At 47.5% G+C, this 17,124-nt stretch overlaps 1 protein-coding gene across 1 annotated transcript in view; it reads left to right on the top strand.

Moving 5' to 3' along the window:
• Positions 1–17,124, top strand: part of LOC147683962 (guanine nucleotide exchange factor DBS-like) — a 1,615,891-nt gene that overhangs the window by 1,111,138 nt on the left and 487,629 nt on the right. Inside the window, exon 17 of the mRNA XM_086942584.1 lies at positions 9,771–9,886. Coding sequence (XP_086798710.1) covers positions 9,771–9,886 — 116 coding nt within the window. The remainder of the gene's footprint in view (positions 1–9,770; positions 9,887–17,124) is intronic.

The following is a 17,124-nucleotide window of genomic DNA, read 5'->3' as shown; positions in this document are numbered from 1 at the left end:
CCTCCCCTAAATCCTTCGAGTCGCACATCTTAACTATTCATCGGCTTGTGGTTCTGGTGCAGCAGGAGTGCAACAGAACTGAGAATCCAACTAGTCGCTGCCTGCTGCAGGCCTTAACAGAGGTGGACTGCTCAACAAGACAGGATATACCTGGATGCTGTGCTCAATCCCGATTAAATTCTGAAGCTTTTTTTTTAAATTCTTTTTATTAGACAAAGAAATTACATTTTTGAAATTATACAAGGGGGGAATAATACAGTGTTACATACTTTGATATAATTTTGGTAGGAATCATGGGGGGGTTACAGATCGGTGCAGGACTCAAGTTCGCCCAGGTACTGGGCTGCTGGCGGTATACAGTTGGATCCCCTATATGTATTCCAATGATCCCAGACTGTGGACCACTTTTTGGGACACCCTATTGCAATCTGTACTATATTATCCCTTTTCATGCACCAGGCCATGTCTGTATTCCATGCAGCCAGTGTCCCCGGCACCCCAGAACCCCACAGCTGAAGCTTTTTTTTAATAGTAACCAATGTACCGACTTCGGAAGGATGGAAGGCTGATTAGGCCATGCCAGGATTTGAACTCGTGAAGTGTAGGTCACCGTAGATTTTGGCGCATTGCAAGTTGGAGAAACATGAGTTATCTAAATACTGTTCTACAATGGTCATGTTTACTCCCCCCGCACCTCCCCTCCCCGGCCTCCTACGTGTGAATCACATTATGAAGAGAGAGTGTGTGTGTGGGAGGGGGCGCATCTTTTTTGCATTTTCTGCCACATAAGGGCTGGAGGGGTCCAGTGACTCATCCATGTTAGATGTGATGCCTGGCTCCACCAAAGTCAACAGGCACTTCTAGAGTGGGCTCAAAATTCCTTTACCCGGCATAGTCTGGTTTGTTATGGTTCCACATCAGAGCACAATGGAGGCAAGCAACGTTGTTGACCTGTTAGTGAGCGTTAGTTCCTCTCAAGTGCTGTGCCCTTCTCCCTCCAGCATTCAGGAGACAAGAGTGCGAGAGCGGCAAATACACAAGTATGAGTCTCCTCACCCATCTTAATAAGCGCCGTCAATTATTTATTTTAATTGTGTGCCTGTTTATTCTTCTGTGACCAGAGCATGCTAGCCACCGGCTACAGCGACTCTGTTTAAATCGAAGTCTGACTCCGGTATCGCTTACTTCAACGTGCATCATTCAGCGAGATTGGCAAACCATTAAACGGCAACCAAACAAGCAACCATTATCAAAGCCAGTCTTTCTGGTTTTTATATAGCAATTAGCTTTTCTTAAGCTTTAGTAAGATACACCTAAAAAAATACCTATTGGCTATGCCAATGCTTTTTTTAAAAAGGACATAGATAGGCTATTAAATTCATGGCCTAGTCCCATTGTACCCTAAGCTACTAATATGATTGCTTTAATATAATACCGTGGATTCCCACTTTGCCGACGGGGAATGATTCAAGCATGTGAATCTATAAAAGATCCAATGCTGGAGAAGTTAAAGTCATCTTGAGATGGGAAATGTTAACTTTAAGCCGTCTTATAGAGCGCACTGTTACTTGGAGGTGTCCTGCTGCTAGTTCCAATGAAAATCAGGATTCAAATCAGAAAAGGGCCTAATTGATATATATATATATATATATATATATATATATATATATATATATATATATATATATACATATGTTTTCAGATTTTTCCTAAAAGCGAGCAGACCAGGGCTAGAATGAATGAAGAGAGGTAGCTTGTTCCAAGTCTTATCTGCACCAAAGGCAAAACTTCTTCAACCCCAATTTGATTTTTTAATTCTGGGGACAACCAATTTTCTTGGACCTGCAGAATGGAGAGTTCTATTGGGTACGTACCACTGGAACTTCTGTCAAAGATGGACCGGGCCTATGTTGTGTAGAGCCTTGAAGGCCATGCACGTAGATTTAAACGTAATCCTCTCCCTGACAGGAAACCAGTGAAGTTCCTGGATTACTGCTTTAACAGAGCAGAATTTAAGAGTACCAGAAAGAATTCTAGCAGCAGTATTCTGAAGCACCTCAAGCTTCAGTTCTTGCTGCTACATAATAAGGTACAGGCTGTTACAGTAATCTAGTCTTTATAAGATAAGAAAGGAAACCACAGTTTTTTGGGACTCAAGAGGAATACATCTTAAAACTTTTTGGCAATCCTTACATATAAAAAGTAGAAGTCGTCAGGGTGGTCACTAAAAGACAGATTATTGTCCATAAGGAGCCCTAGGTTTTTGGCTTTCCTAACGGGAATGAGAAAGGAGCCCAGTTCATCTGGCCACCAAAATGGGGACTAGAAAGTGGGCTTGTTGCTAAATAAAATAACCTTCATTTTATCAGAGTTTAATTTTAAGCAATTGTTGCTCATCCATGAACTGATGGCCAGCATGAAGTCATGAAAGTTCCTGCCAATGCCCTGATATGAAACCGACAAGACAATTTGGTTGTCATCGCCATAGGAGGTCAAGGCAAAACCATAAGATCTCATTATAGGTGCCAGAGCTGTAATATAAACATTAGATAGAGCTGGGCAGACAAAAGGAGTCTAGCGCCACAAACTGCTTTCTGTCTGACAGGTAGGAGACAAACAAAGTGAGCGCTACTGTCTGATTTCCAATGGAGGATAAACGGTCCAAAAGAAGATTATGGTGGTCCGTATCGAAGGCTGCAGAGAGATCCAATAAGCTCAAGGCAGCCTTGCCTCCAGAGTCTAAAGCCTTTCTGATTTCTTCTTCTGATTTATTACACACAAATACAGTGCTATGGACAGCTCTGAAGCTGTATTGTGTGTCATCTAACAAACTGTTATCCTGAATAAAAGAAGATAGTTGGCTATTCATAGCTTTCTTCACCAGTTTGGCTGGCAAGGAAGTCGGGAAATTAGTCGAAAATTGTTTGGATCATTAGGGTTGAGACTAAGCTTCTTAAGTACAAGAAGAATTGAGGCTACATTCCAGGCCTTGGGATAACACCCAGTATTGAACAAGGTGTTAAACAAAGTGGTAAAATCATTGGCCATTAGTTCAGGGACCATTTTTTTCAAAACAGAAACTGGGGACAGGTCCAAAGGAGAGCCTGACTTGGCTAAGAGGAATGGCGTGTTAAAGAAATATAAAGCATTTCAGTCTTCTTAGAATCTCTCTTCCATAAAATGTGTGTTTGTTCCATGATCTTGCTTATGGCCAGTGAAATTTATTGTTTGTGAATTTCGATAAAGAGCAGATGATGACGACAAACTAGGCTTTACTTTGGTGTCACATGGTCTCAAAAGCACAAAGCCTCTATTAGGATACTAGTAAAAAAAATGTATGGCTAATGTTATCAAAATCTACAGAAAGATGGCAACGAACTAGAGTAGGGCCAGTATCATGGCTACACATCAAAGGGGGACTAGGAACGATGTTAAGAATTATAGACACATATAGCTCATTGATGCCAAGGCTCAGATATTCAGTAACCATCTCCTGGGCCTAAGAAACACTAGCATAAATGGTTAAAAAAAAGTCTTAAGTTAAACCCAGAACTGATGCAGCACAAATGAAATACAATACCCTAAAGCATCTGAATTCGCCTATTTATAGCACAATACAGCACACGAGGCAGCACACTCTCTGAATACAACAAGCATTTACAATGCAATGGTCTCAGCATTATTAAAGGTAAAGCTATTGGCACTGCTCATGACATTTTTTTTCATTTTCTTTTTTTTAAAACATAAATAAATGGTATTGTCATTTACAATGGCAATAGGTGAGCATTAGAGAGTAGTAGAGAGTATTCGCGGACACAGAGCCACACACACACAGAGAGCCACACACACACAGAGCCACACACACACACAGCCCCACACACACACTCACACACAGAGAGGCAGAGACACAGAGAGAGCCCCCCCACACACACACACATAGAGTCACACACACACAGAGCCCCCGACACACACACACGCACAGAGCTCCCCACACACACAGAGAGCCCAACACACACAGAGAGCCCCCCACACAGCCCCACACACACAGCGCCCCACAAACACAAATGAAGGATTAGAAGTAAAAAAAATACAAGCATTTGCAATGCAATAGGTCTCCCATTAGGAAAGTTTGAGCTATTGGTATTGTAAATGACAATTTTTTTATTTATGTGTTGGTTTTGAAAATAGCGAAATTAATAGCTTTGTCATTTACAATGCCAACAGTTTTAACTTTTGCAATTGTGACACCTATAGCATTTGTAATGCAATATGTGTTGTATTTACGTGACTTAGAAGTATTGATATTACAAATAACAATGGCTTTTAATTTTTTTAAATAATTAATACTTAAATAAAAGTTAATATAATTTATAATGGCAATAGCTTGAACTTTTGTAAATAACTTTTGTGAAGATTATGTTCAGTGTATTTTATTGTGGCGAAAATCCAAGAACAGAAGTGAAATATTAACATCTTTTTGTGACATTTGTAATAAAGTTTGAAACATTGAGAGAACATATTTGAACCAGTTGTTGTTGAATGGTTGCACAGATTGATGCTGTGGTGGCGCTGAGTGCTGTTGTGGTGAGGACGAGTGATGCTGAGTGATAGAGTGAGGGCGATAGACAGATAGAGGGTGAGTGAGGGTAAGAGGGTGAGTGAGGGTGAGAGGGTGAGTGAGGGTGAGAGGGTGAGTGAGGGTAAGAGGGTGAGAGAGGGTAAGAGGGTGAGAGAGGGTGAGAGGGTGAGTGAGGGTGAGTGAGGGTGGGTGAGGGTGTGACGGTGAGGGGGTGTGAGGGTGAGGGGGTGTGAGGGTGATGGGGTTTGAGGGTGTGAGGGTGAGAGGGTGTGTGGGGGTGTGACAGTGTGTGAGGGTGTGGGTGTGTGTGTGTGCGGGTGTGAGGGTGAGTGGGGTGTGAGGGTGAGTGGGGGTGACGGTATGTGAGGGTGTGTGAGGATGAGGGGGTGTGAGGGTGAGAGGGTGTGTGAGGGTGTGACGGTGTGTGAGGGTGTGACGGTGTGTGAGGGTGTGACGGTGTGAGGGTGGGTGAGGGGGTATGAGGGGGGTGAGTGGGGCGTGAGGGTGAGTGGGGGTGTGCGGGTGAGTGGGGCTGACGGTATGTGAGGGTGTGAGGGTGTGTGAGAGTGAGGGTGTGTGAGAGTGAGGGAGTGTGAGTGAGGGTGAGTGAGGGTGGGTGGGTGAGTGAGGGTGAGTGAGGGTGGGTGAGTGAGGGTGAGTGAGGGTGGGTGAGGGGGTGAGGGTGTGTGAGGGGGTGTGAGGGTGTGGGTGTGTGAGACTGAGAGGGTGTGTGAGACTGAGGGTGTGTGAGGGTGAGAAGGTGTGTGAAGGTGAGAGAGTGAGTGAGGGTGGGTGAGGGTGTGAGGGGCTGAGTGAGGGTGGGTGAGGGGTGTGAGGGTGAGGGGGTGAGGGTGAGAGGGTGTGTTAGGGTGAGAGGGTGTGTGAGGGTGAATGGGTGTGTGAGGGTGAATGGGTGAGTGAGGGTGAGAGGGTGAGGGTGTGTGAGGGAGGGTGAGGGGGGTGATGGTGACGGGGTTGAGGGTGAGAGGGTGTGTTAGGGTGAGAGGGTGTGTTAGGGTGAGAGGGTGTGTGAGGGTGAGAGGGTGTGTGAAGGTGAATGGGTGTGTGAGGGTGAATGGGTGTGAGGGTGAATGGGTGAGTGAGGGGATGTGCAGCCGGAGGTTCGGGTGCGTTAAGACTGTCGTGGGGCGGGACTTCCGTTTTCTATGGGAAGCCCGCGCCACGGAGTGACTGGCCCAGAGAAGCAAAACTGACGCGGGGCTCCCATGCCCGAGGGAGAGCCCCGCGATGGCTGCAGAAGTCAGAAGTGGCGGCGGCCGCTGATGCGGTGAGTGGGGCGGGGGCACTGTGAGTGTGTGTATGGTTTCGTGTGTGTGTATGTGTGCGTGCGTGTCAGTGTGTGTGTTCAAGGAAGGGGGGGTGGCTGTGTGTGTGCGTGCGCTGTTAGTGCATGCTAGCTAAGTGAAAGCGGGCTGTGTGTGTATGTGGAAGCTCGTCGGCACAAGCGCGACTCTTTAGAAGCGCGTCCACAGACCACAATCTGCGCGTGCCCCGGTCTATCTCCCTTGGGAGGCATTTCAACAGCAATAGGTCTCGCTGCCGAGACCTAAAAAAGGGTACAAATGTGGGTGATACCCTCTGATAAACATTGACTACCCAAGCTCTAAACTATCTCTGGTAATGCGAAATCAAAATGCCTTACCAAAATGGTTACTATCCTAACGACTATTCACTGCAGGCAGACCCAAACATCAATAGTAGATAGCCGTTTCTGAAACAACAAAGTTTTCTTGAACAAAAGGCAATATAACTCAATATCTGGGGTTCCGATTCCCAAACACTATAAGTAATCTTGAAGTGTAGACAAACGTTAGATATACTAATACTCTGTAATTCACACAAAAGAATAATGTTACGATTAACAAAGTTATGCCTTCAAATAGTACTGAATACATTTTTAATCCCTGACCTACTTTTGGAAATATCTAATAATTATGTATCTCCAATAAATACTCCTAACTATAAACAGGCAGAATTTCTGTCAGTAAAACAACTGCTTGGATTGTTCCCAGTGACGTAGACAATAGACTACATTGCCCTCAATTATTACTGATGTTTGGGTGTTTTCACAGCCAGGGGCATATTAACAAGGGCATTGCACCACCGGAGTGTTACTTATTCTGATGCTCCGGTGGCATAAAGCCCTCCTCCATATCTACAATGCAGCGATAAGCTACTTTGCGTGGCTTAACCCTGCCTTGCAAATATCGTACCTTTTGACGCAGGTATCTGCGTCAAAGGGGTGTGCAACCGGTGCTGCTTTGGGCATTCCACCACTTCACCCATTGCTTTAAAAAAAATATATATCATTTCAAGGTGCAACATGCTGTGGTGAGGTAAATGGAGGTTTCATCAAGGCTTTGCCAAAAGCAGGCGAAAAAGACTGTTTTTCCATGAGTTCTTTGCCCATCTAGCAAGAATTATGGTACTATTGGAGCAGTTTTGAAACATTTCAAGAGCATTTCATGGTTTTGTTATCAAGAATGTTTAGAGTAATTAACTAAATATTAATGTTTTGCAATTTTTATACTGTATCCCATGTCCCTAAAGTAGCAGCACAACCACTTTATGAGGATATTAGGAATTTAAATCATGCTAAATGCATTGTATCCAAAATGCAACATTTAGTACGGTTGCAGTTTCAATAACGGCCCCCTGTGTACCACATTCTAGGCGCCATAATAGCCTTGTTTTTTGCTTGAATACATTTTATTAACTTTTCAATTTTGAGGATCAGTACATAAACATACTCTGAGCATAATGGAGACGATACATTTATGCTACATAATTATACAGCGACAAAACAGTGCAATGATAATATATGACAAGGTAATTAGTACACAGCCCGGTTCTTTCCTGTAACATAGTGGAGTAATGTGTATAGAGATGGGAGCTGTATGGGATGTTGCGTCGCGCTCTATCAATTGTAGCGTGGATTGCGGCATGGGGAAGAGATGTGTTGCGAGGCGGCATATTTCCATAGCTGTGTGCCATCTTTGGGTCTCCCCCGGCTGTTATCGTGTAATGTGTCACCTAGCTTAGTGTCGCATCAGGAGTATTGAGTACTAGATGGTTGTCAACGATCAATATAATACATCCAAGTGTTTGACAAGCATGTCAATGGTGAATCTACCATGACATCTTAATTTAACCATTAGGGAAAAGGTAAAAGGGACAGAACAGGGAGAAGTACAAACTCCTCCAACATAACTGGACGGTGGGGGGGGGGGGGGTGACTGGAAGAAGGAAAGTATGTTATGAGGAATATAGGATGAGGTTAAAGGATTGATGTGTCGTGAAGGGTGTCAATACGCGGCTGTGGTCGAGTCCATGTCTCGGGTAGTGGACGATAGATGTCTCAGGGAGGGCGGGTCCCCCTCAAGGGGGGTGGGGGAGGGGGGCGGCGCAGCGGTTTCCAGCAGGCACCGAGGTGCCGGTGCTAGGAACATGGGGGCTCCAGGTGGTCGGCGCAGCACGGCTCCGTATCAACGTCTCTCTGTGTATGTGTATGCTGCCTCTTGTATCCCATCTAGAACGTGGGGGTGGTGGTATAGGCTTCAGACCCCCTTCTGCACTTGCCGTCCAGAGTTGGCTCGGAATGGGGTCACATCAACGTGATGCCCAGGTCCAATCCCGCCTGCTGGAAGGATCTCAGGGTGTCATCCCAGAGCTGTGCAATGGGGAACTTCATCAGGTCCGCCGTCTCTTCCTGGTGCAGCGTGACGCTTTCCGCTCTTGCCCAATTAACAAAGGAGGCGTACCAATATTTAGCATGTGGGGGCTCGCTCTTTTTCCAGCGTTTAGTGATTAGACGCTTGGCTGTGATGAGAACCTAGCCAGCACTTTGTTTAGTTTAGTCCTCTTGTAGAGCCCCAGGATGCAGGCCTCCCATGTGTGTGGCAGTTCCCTAGCCACGCTCTGAGTCAGCAAGGCTGTTACCGCGTCCCAGTATGTTCGGACAGCGGGACATGCCCAGAGCATATGTAGTAGGTCCGCCCCAGTCAGGGAACATCTTGGACAGCTAGCGGTAGCCGTAGCGATCGAGAAGTATTTGTTAATCTTATCTGGTGATAGGTATGCTCGATGCAAAATATAAAATTGTATGATTTTTAAACGGGCGTGGGATATTAACAGGGCTGGCCTGCACCATTGCCCATTCTTTGTCTGTCCATTCCTTTCCTCTATCCGTCGACAATTTGTCTCGTAATTGTTGGGTAGAGTGTTGCGTATGTATCAGGAGAGCCTGCGCTAGCCAATGAATTATATGGGAGCCATTGCCCATAACATGGAGGTACTGCATGAAGTGGTGTATTTGCAGCTCCTCAGTTATGTCTCCCCAGGAGTCTGCGAATGTACGTACTATGGATGCATTGAGGAGAAATTGTCCGATTGGTAAGCCTGTGTCTCCAACTAGCTCCTCAAAGGGGAGCAGGACTCCGTCTCCGTAGAGATCACCCAGTGTTTCCACTCTGGCCTGTACCCATCCCTCCAGCACAGCCTCCGTTATCACTCCGCCCGTTCTGGGGGTGCCCAATAGGGGGAGGGCCGGGGCATAAGGTCTCACCCCTCGAGTACGTAGGAAGCATCTGCGAGCCACCGCTACGTGTAGTTGCGATGGGCAGGGAGCCTTGGTCAGGGGATGAAATAATGTACAGATTTGTGTGTGAGTCCAGGCCGTAGTGTCTGTGGCAGTGTCCTCAAGGTTCTTTCCACTCAGCCAGCCTGACACCCATTGCAGTTGCGCTGCCAGATAATATAGTTCCAGGTTGGGGACTGTGAGGCCTCCATCCTCCGTAGGTATATAAAGCTTTGTCAGTGCTACGCGAGGTCTCCCAGTGTTCCAGATGAGGTTCCGGAGCAGGCCATAATATCCTTGTTAGGACACATATAAAAGTTTCCATTACTAATCTTTGTTCGAATAAAAGGAGTATCCAAAAGAAAGGCAAATAATGCATTACCCAAGTGGTTGGCGAAGTAACTGAGAAAATAACTGAAGGTGGAAAATTAAAAGTGACAGAATTATCAAAATAATTAGGTTTCAGGTCTAGAGAGCAACGCTAGAGTTCAAACTTAACTAGATATATGGACAAAAATGTGAACATTTATTAATGTCTGACTACCATTTCAGGTTCCTATTTCAAAAACTGTTACCTTTTTTCCTACTTAACAGGGTTATGTTTCAGAATTGGACAATCCTAACCTGATGCATCTAATCCCTACACCGCTTCAGAACAAAAAAGACATTCTATTTGGAAATCTTCCAGAAATATACGAGTTTCATAACAGGTATGCCATTATACTTCTTAACCATATTCTGCAATGTGCAGCACTGATCTCAAGCGTGTTTCCAAATCTTTAAAAACATATTTTCAAGCATTCTGACCAGTATAAAGGAAGATATTATATTCCTCCAACTCTAGTTCTTCATCAATGGCAGCTTTAATAGTTACTTGATTTTAACAAATCTGCACCATCAATTTGAGAATCCTTGGTGCATTCTGTATCACTGTGTGCGGGTCCCGCTCACGGCGGGCTCACGGTAGGCGGGCTGCGGGCTCACGGCAGGCGGGCTGCGGTAGGCGTGCATTCTGTATCAAAGAATTAAAGGATTCACATCGAATGTGGTAGCAGATTAATCTCATTTAAGTTTTTTCTGCAGTAGTCCATAAAGTGGATAGACTTAATACTTCACTCACAGTGGCCATGTACAGATTGGAAAGTATATGTGCCAATGTCAGGCGCATATGAACCCATGCCGAATACTAAAGTTGAACTACTTAACGTTAGAAATTACTACTTTTCTTCTTTGAATGTTTGATCTTTTATCAACTTATATGTTTTGAACTGATTAACAACCAGTATACAGATACATTTACGTTCCTGGTAACTCCTTAAATTGTCTTTTATTATAAAGTTGTGGATATTTTGCCATTTAATGGAGGCTCCGAAACTACTCTTATAACTGTTTGTGAGCTGAATACAAACAGAAGCTCTCTCTCTCTCTCTCTATATATATATATATATATATATATATATATATATATATATATATATATATATATATATATATATATATATATTCATCTGCTGCTGCCCAAAATTGAGGTACCACACATTATCAATACTGACCTTTTATTCTTCAAAGGTGGCAACAAAACACGGCATCATCCAACAGCCACATATTCCAGTCCAGACGCGTTTCAGGCTTTCTCAGCCCTTGATCACTGCCCTTGAGCTCAGCTCATCATGAGCACACGGCCACCGTGGCTCATGACGAGCTGAGCTTGTCATGAGCATGGGAGGGGTTAATGGGAGGAAAAATCTTCTTCAAACAGTCCAGGGAATCTTTAATGACAGGAATTTTGAAAAATGAAGTTTGTGAAGGGCATTTCCTGTGGGCAGTTAGGGCTGCCAAGTGAACCTTAATGGAAGAAAATTGAAGGCCAGATTGTGCCAGATGAAGCAAATGTGCTAGGATGACATCTTCCTGGCAAGAGGTAGGATCCTCGTTCCTCGATGAACACCAAATACAGACTCTGTTCCATTTATAAGCAGAATGTGTGGAAGGCTGCTTTGCTTCCTTTAGGCAGTCCATGCAGTTCTGAGGTAAGTTAAAGAGTCCATATTGCACTAGCTCAGGAGCCATGCTGCCAAGTTCAAAGAGGAGAGGTTGGGGTGCACCATCTGGCCTTTGAACTTCGTTAACAGATCTGTTTTGCATGGAAGTCTGAGATGTGTAAGGATAGACCGGTGAAGGAAGTCTGTAAACCACCATTAACGTGGCAACTCCAGTGCTATGAGTATTATCTTGGCCTGTGAATGCAACAACTTGATTATGATTGTCAGGATTAGGGGAACTGGAGGAAAGGCGTAGAGAAATCTGCCTCACCATTTGATCCATAGGGCATTCCTCAGAGTTCCCACTTGCAAGTACCTGACGCGAAGCTTAGGCATTTGATGTTTTCTGTGGTGGAGAACAAGTCGACATACGGAGTAGCCAATCTTCCGAAAATATTGTGGACCACGTCGTCATTTAAGACCCACTTGTGGTTTTCCTGACGGAGCCTGTTGAGAATCGGTCTGAGCATTCTGAACACATGGGAGGTTAGTTGCTTTTATGGTCAGATTTCTGGCCAGAAGCCACTTCCAGATCGCATGGGCTTCCCGCGACAATGGTCTAGACCTCGAGCCTCCCTCCTTGTTGAGGTCGTACATTGTTGTTGTATTATCTGTCTGGACAAGCAGGGAGTTGGAGCGGAGTGATGGCTGAAAGGATTTCAGCGCCAGAAGAACTGCTTGTAGCTCTAGCAGATTGATGTGGTATGTGAATTCTCTGCATGACCATTTGCCTTGAATTTGAAGATGGCCTGTGTGGGCTCCCCATCCTTGGAGAGAGGCATCAGTGACTATGGTCTGGCCAGGTATCTCTTTTGAAAGGGGATCCCTCGTAGGAGATTGGTGTGATCGCACCACCATTTGATGGACCAAAGGACATGCTGAGACAATCTAATCTGGTCTTCCCAATCTAATGTTCACTGGTCTCATTGGTTATCCAGGCATAGCTGCAGGGGCCTCATGTGGAGGCGTGCATTCGGCATGAAGAATATGAAGTGCAGTTAATCTCCCTGAGGTATGGCTGCCTTGATTAGCCAATCGCCTGGACAGGAAAAGACAAACACTTTGTGCTTCCTCAGATGGGCTGATAACACTGCCATGCATTAGGATAAAGTCCTAGGTGCTGACTTCAGGCCAAATGGAAGTACACAGTACTGATGGTGGTTGTGCACCACTGCAAACCTCAAGATCTTTCTCATGATGAGTATGTGTAAGTATGCGTCTTGAAGGTCAATTGCGCATAACCAACCCTTCAATGTAGCTGAGGGTAAATTTGGTGCAATGCCAGCATCCGAAACATTTCTCTTCGAATCCACTTGTTGGCCATCCTTAGGTCGAGAATAGGACTGCACTCGTTCACAACTTTCTTCATGACAAGAAAGAATCTGGAGTATAGCCCCATGCCTCGTCATGAAGGATGTACTGGTTCCACTGCCTGTTTCTGTAAGAGAATATTTGTCTCCATTTGTAATTGGTGCAGTTGGAATCTGGATTGTTTCGAAGGTATTGACGGTGCTCGAACAGCCAGGTCTTCAGCTTCTTCCTGAAGGAGAGGTGGTCTTGGGTCAGGCGCAGGTCGGTCGGGAGGGAGTTCCAGGTCTTGGCGGCCAGGTAGGAGAAGGACCTTCCTCCTGTAGTCACTCTTCGGATGCGGGGGACGTCGGCGAGGGCGTGGTTGGCTGATCGGAGGTGGCGTTTGGGAGCGTAGAAGTTGACTCGGCTGTTGAGGTAGCTCGGGCCTTGGTCGTGTAGGGCTTTGTGTGCGGGGGTGAGGAGGCGGAAGGTGATTCTTTTGTTGACGGGGAGCCAGTGAAGGTCTCTCAGATGTCCGGAGATGTGGCTGGTTCGTGGGATGTCGAGGATGAGTCTGGCTGAGGCGTTCTGGATCCGCTGGAGTCTCTTCTGGAGCTTGGCGGTGGTACCGGCGTAGAGGGCGTTGCCGTAGTCCAGTCGGCTGGTGACGAGGGCCTGGGTGACGGTCTTCCTGGTCTCGGTGGGGATCCACCAGAAGATCTTCCGTAGCATGCGAAGGATGTTGAAGCATGCCGATGAGACGTTGTTGACTTGCCTGGTCATGGAGAGGGAGGAGTCCAGGATGAAGCCCAGGTTGCGCGCATGGTCTGTCGGTTTGGGTGCGGTGCCCAGGGCGGGAGGCCACCAGGAGTCGTCCCAGGCGGAGGGTGAGGAGCCCAGGATGAGGACCTCCGTCTTGTCCGAGTTCAGTTTCAGGCGGCTGGTCGTCATCCACTCGGCTACCTCTTTCATCCCTTCGTGCAGGTTGGCTCTGGCGGCGGCGGGGTCATTGGTCAGGGAGAGGATCAGCTGGGTGTCGTCGGCGTAGGAGATTATGTTGAGGTTGTGCTGGCGTGCGATGGCCGCGAGGGGGCTCATGTAGACGTTGAAGAGGGTGGGGCTCAGAGAGGATCCTTGAGGGACGCCGCAGATGACTTCGGTGGCCTCTGACTTGTACGGTGATAGACGGACTCTCTGTGTTCTTCCGTCGAGGAAGGAGATGATCCATTCCAGCGCCTTGTCCTGGATCCCGACGGGGCTGAGGCGCTGTACTAGGGTGCGGTGGCAGACAGTGTCGAATGCCGCGGAGAGGTCTAGGAGGATGAGGGCCGCTGTTTCTCCGTTGTCCATCAGGGCTCGGATGTCATCGGTGGCGGCGATGAGGGCGGTCTCGGTGCTGTGATTGGCTCGGAAGCCGGACTGTGAGGGGTCGAGGGATCCATTCGTCTCGAGGAAGGCGGCCATCTGCTTGTTGACGGTCTTCTCGATGACTTTGGCTGGAAACGGGAGGAGCGAGATGGGGCGGTAGTTCTTGAGTTCGGTGGGGTCCGCTGTGGGTTTCTTGAGAAGAGCGCTGAGTTCGGCGTGCTTCCAGCTCTCAGGGAAGGTGGCGGTGTCGAAGGATGTGTTGATGATGTCTCGCAGGTGGGGTGCGATGACAGCGTCAGCCTTGTTGAAGATGTGGTGAGGGCAGGGGTCAGTCGGTGATCCGGAGTGGATGGAGTTCATCGTGCGGATGGTGTCTTCGGTGCTGATCGGGGTCCAGGCGTGGAGGGTGGTGGTGGGGGGTGGCTGTTCGGTCTTGGTGTTCGTTGGTTGGTTGTTGAAGCTGTTGTGTATGTCCGCGATCTTGTTGTGGAAGTATGAAGCGAGGGAGTTGCAGAGGTCTTGCGATGGGGTGATGTCGTTGTTTCCTGCGCTGGGGTTGGATAGCTCTTTCACGATGTTGAAAACATGCAATATGATCTGCCTCTTTCCTCGAGACTCGTTAAGAAAGCTTTTTAGAGAAAGACCTGCTTAGTTTTCTGCCAACAAGTAATCGTGTGTACGCATTCTGCACTGCAGATCAAACTGTTCAGGGAGGACTTTGGAAACATTGCGCGAACACAAACAGCTGAAACTGCGTCAGTATGGTTCAAAAGAGGGTAGGTGGTGGGCAATGAAAGGGAATGTTAACAATTTACAACAAGCACAACAAACGCGGCAGGCACGGACAGCGGGAGGGGGGGCGGGAACGGACAGCGGGAGGGGAGCGGGAACGGGGACACGAACAGCGGGAGGGGGGGCAGGAACGGGGACACGAACAGCGGGAGGGGGGGCAGGAACGGGAAGACGGACACGGAAAGCACCCACCTGGACCTGGACTTCCTCCGGCGGCAGTCGGCCGCGGAATGACGAAAAGAAACCTCGACGAACCAAAAAATAAACCCCGCCCACCGCCGCACTGACGTGACAAAAGGGGCCGGATGAGAAAAATTCTCAGAAACGCCCACGAGTCGCCTCGCAAAATGACTGACGCCTCTGTTTTCTAATGGCTAGCCTCCATTTATGGAGCTAGTCAATGGGATACAGAGGCGGGACGAACAGCCATACTGGTAAACAAAAGTTTTCCCCCTGCGCGAACGCTGCTGCGCAGCGGATCGCAAGGCGAAACCTAAAAATCATCTTGCAGCTGCAGGGCACCCGGCATGTAGAGGCTACCAGCGAAGGAGAGGCGCGCCCTTTCCAAAAGTGCCCACCTCCTTTAACTGACCCGAGGACCATAGAAGGGCCAGTCCTACACCCACCAACCAGACAACTGTCGCTCGTTCGGGGTCCCCCAGGTTGATAAACCATTCATCTTTGTTGAACCGACATTTCTTGAATTGTGGATTCGGCCAGAAAAAGTGGAAGTATGCCTCTGCCTTGAATTGGCAGGATTTGTAGTGCACAAGATATATCCCTGCAAGGGGTGAAAAGTTTGCTGACCTGAGAAAGGGTGTGCCCCATATTTCTGTTTTCCAAATGCAAAAATAAATGCTTGTGTCCGATGCAAAACATTGCGAAGGTCAGAGTGGGAAGCGAAACTGAGATGAGTAAAAAGGGGAGAGGGGTAGGTGGCAAGAAGTGGGGGCTAACATTAAGCGGGTGCCAGCCTTGTGCAGAACTGAAACTCCCTGGATGAGGGGGTTAGGGCTTCAGTTTCATCTCATCTTCACCACCTCGCCAGCCTCACACCTAGCCGCATACTTAAATTAAACAAGCTTTGGTGGAGCCAATCGGTCTGCCATTGGCCATTAGCCTTTCCACTTTGTCATTTCTTTTATTTTGTGACTGTTTTTACACTTTTATTGTTCGGGGAGCTGCTGGGCGTTCACCAATATAGAAAAAACACTGGCTAAAAAGCAAAACTCGTTTTTGGTGACAATAAGCACACATTGCCACCGTAGATAGAGCCTGGCACTGATTGGAGCTGCTGTGTGTGGATGTGTCAATGTGAAAGAACCAACTGCCTCCCCCACAGTGACGATGGTCAAACTTGGGCTGACCCCTTGCCCCATATTGATTGCTGTAGTGGGAGAACAAAACTGACTTGCGCAACAACCTGTATATTATATATAATTTTCGTGTAATTAAAAAGGTCTTGGCTAATGCCCGACCTGAAAACAGCAACATGTTTACTATAGAATACATTGTTTCGTTACAGTCTAGAATTATACCAAGAAAGTAAAATCAAGACAGCAACTTTGCAGATATTAACAATAACATGACTACGCTCCAGTAGGCATGCTGGGGTGACTGCCGGAGTCGCTGGAGCTCAGCTCCATCGCCCATATTATATGTGAAGACCAGGCTATCGGGACGGATGTTGAAAAAGTCTGGTTTCAGGGAAGAGCTGGTGGGAGGGTGGAATTCCCCTCTTCTCTCTTAACCCCGCACTCCGTGCTTGGCTCCGAGCCCCGCACCCACGTCTGGACGCCCGCCAGTTTACACGCCCTTCGGCTCTCTGCAAGATGTTTGCACTCAGGGATACATTTCCAACCTCTTTGTTGTCCCTTTAAATCCCTCACTCATAACGCGGCTGCTACAAGCTTCACCCGCGAGCACGGCGGCGCTGGCAACATGTCTCGAACATAATTATAGCTTCATCTAGCAATATTCCAGTGAGGTTAACACACACACATACAGGCAGCTCCCTGCGCTGGATATATATACAGTCACAACTAACATCTGAAACACAGCGCTGTATCTAGAACACTTTGGAGCACAATACTTCACACTCGTGAACAGAACCGGCTGTACTCACGACGCAGGATCCGGGGTGTAGAAATCCACGGCGAACCTAAAGTAACTGCCCGGGTTCCCCGAGTACACGGTGGGCCGGTCCGTGGCCAGATTGAAGGAGGCACAGAACCCGAGCAGGGGCAGGAGGAAGGCGAGTCCAGCCCAGGAGAGAACAGGAGGATCAGCGGCAGCGAGGGTCCGAGTCATCCCGGCGGAGTCCGAGCGGGCAGAGTTGGGAGCAGCGCGCACACTGCCGCTCACAGGGACCACCGCCTGCGGCTTACAAATCCCAAGCGCATCCAGGGGTCCCCAGTGTCAAGTCTGTGCAAGTTTTATCAGCTGGTGAAAGTTCT

The sequence above is a fragment of the Lissotriton vulgaris genome, chromosome 11 (genome assembly GCF_964263255.1).
Source record: "Lissotriton vulgaris chromosome 11, aLisVul1.2, whole genome shotgun sequence".
Lineage (NCBI taxonomy): Eukaryota > Metazoa > Chordata > Amphibia > Caudata > Salamandridae > Lissotriton > Lissotriton vulgaris.
This window is presented reverse-complemented; position numbering and strand designations above follow the sequence as displayed.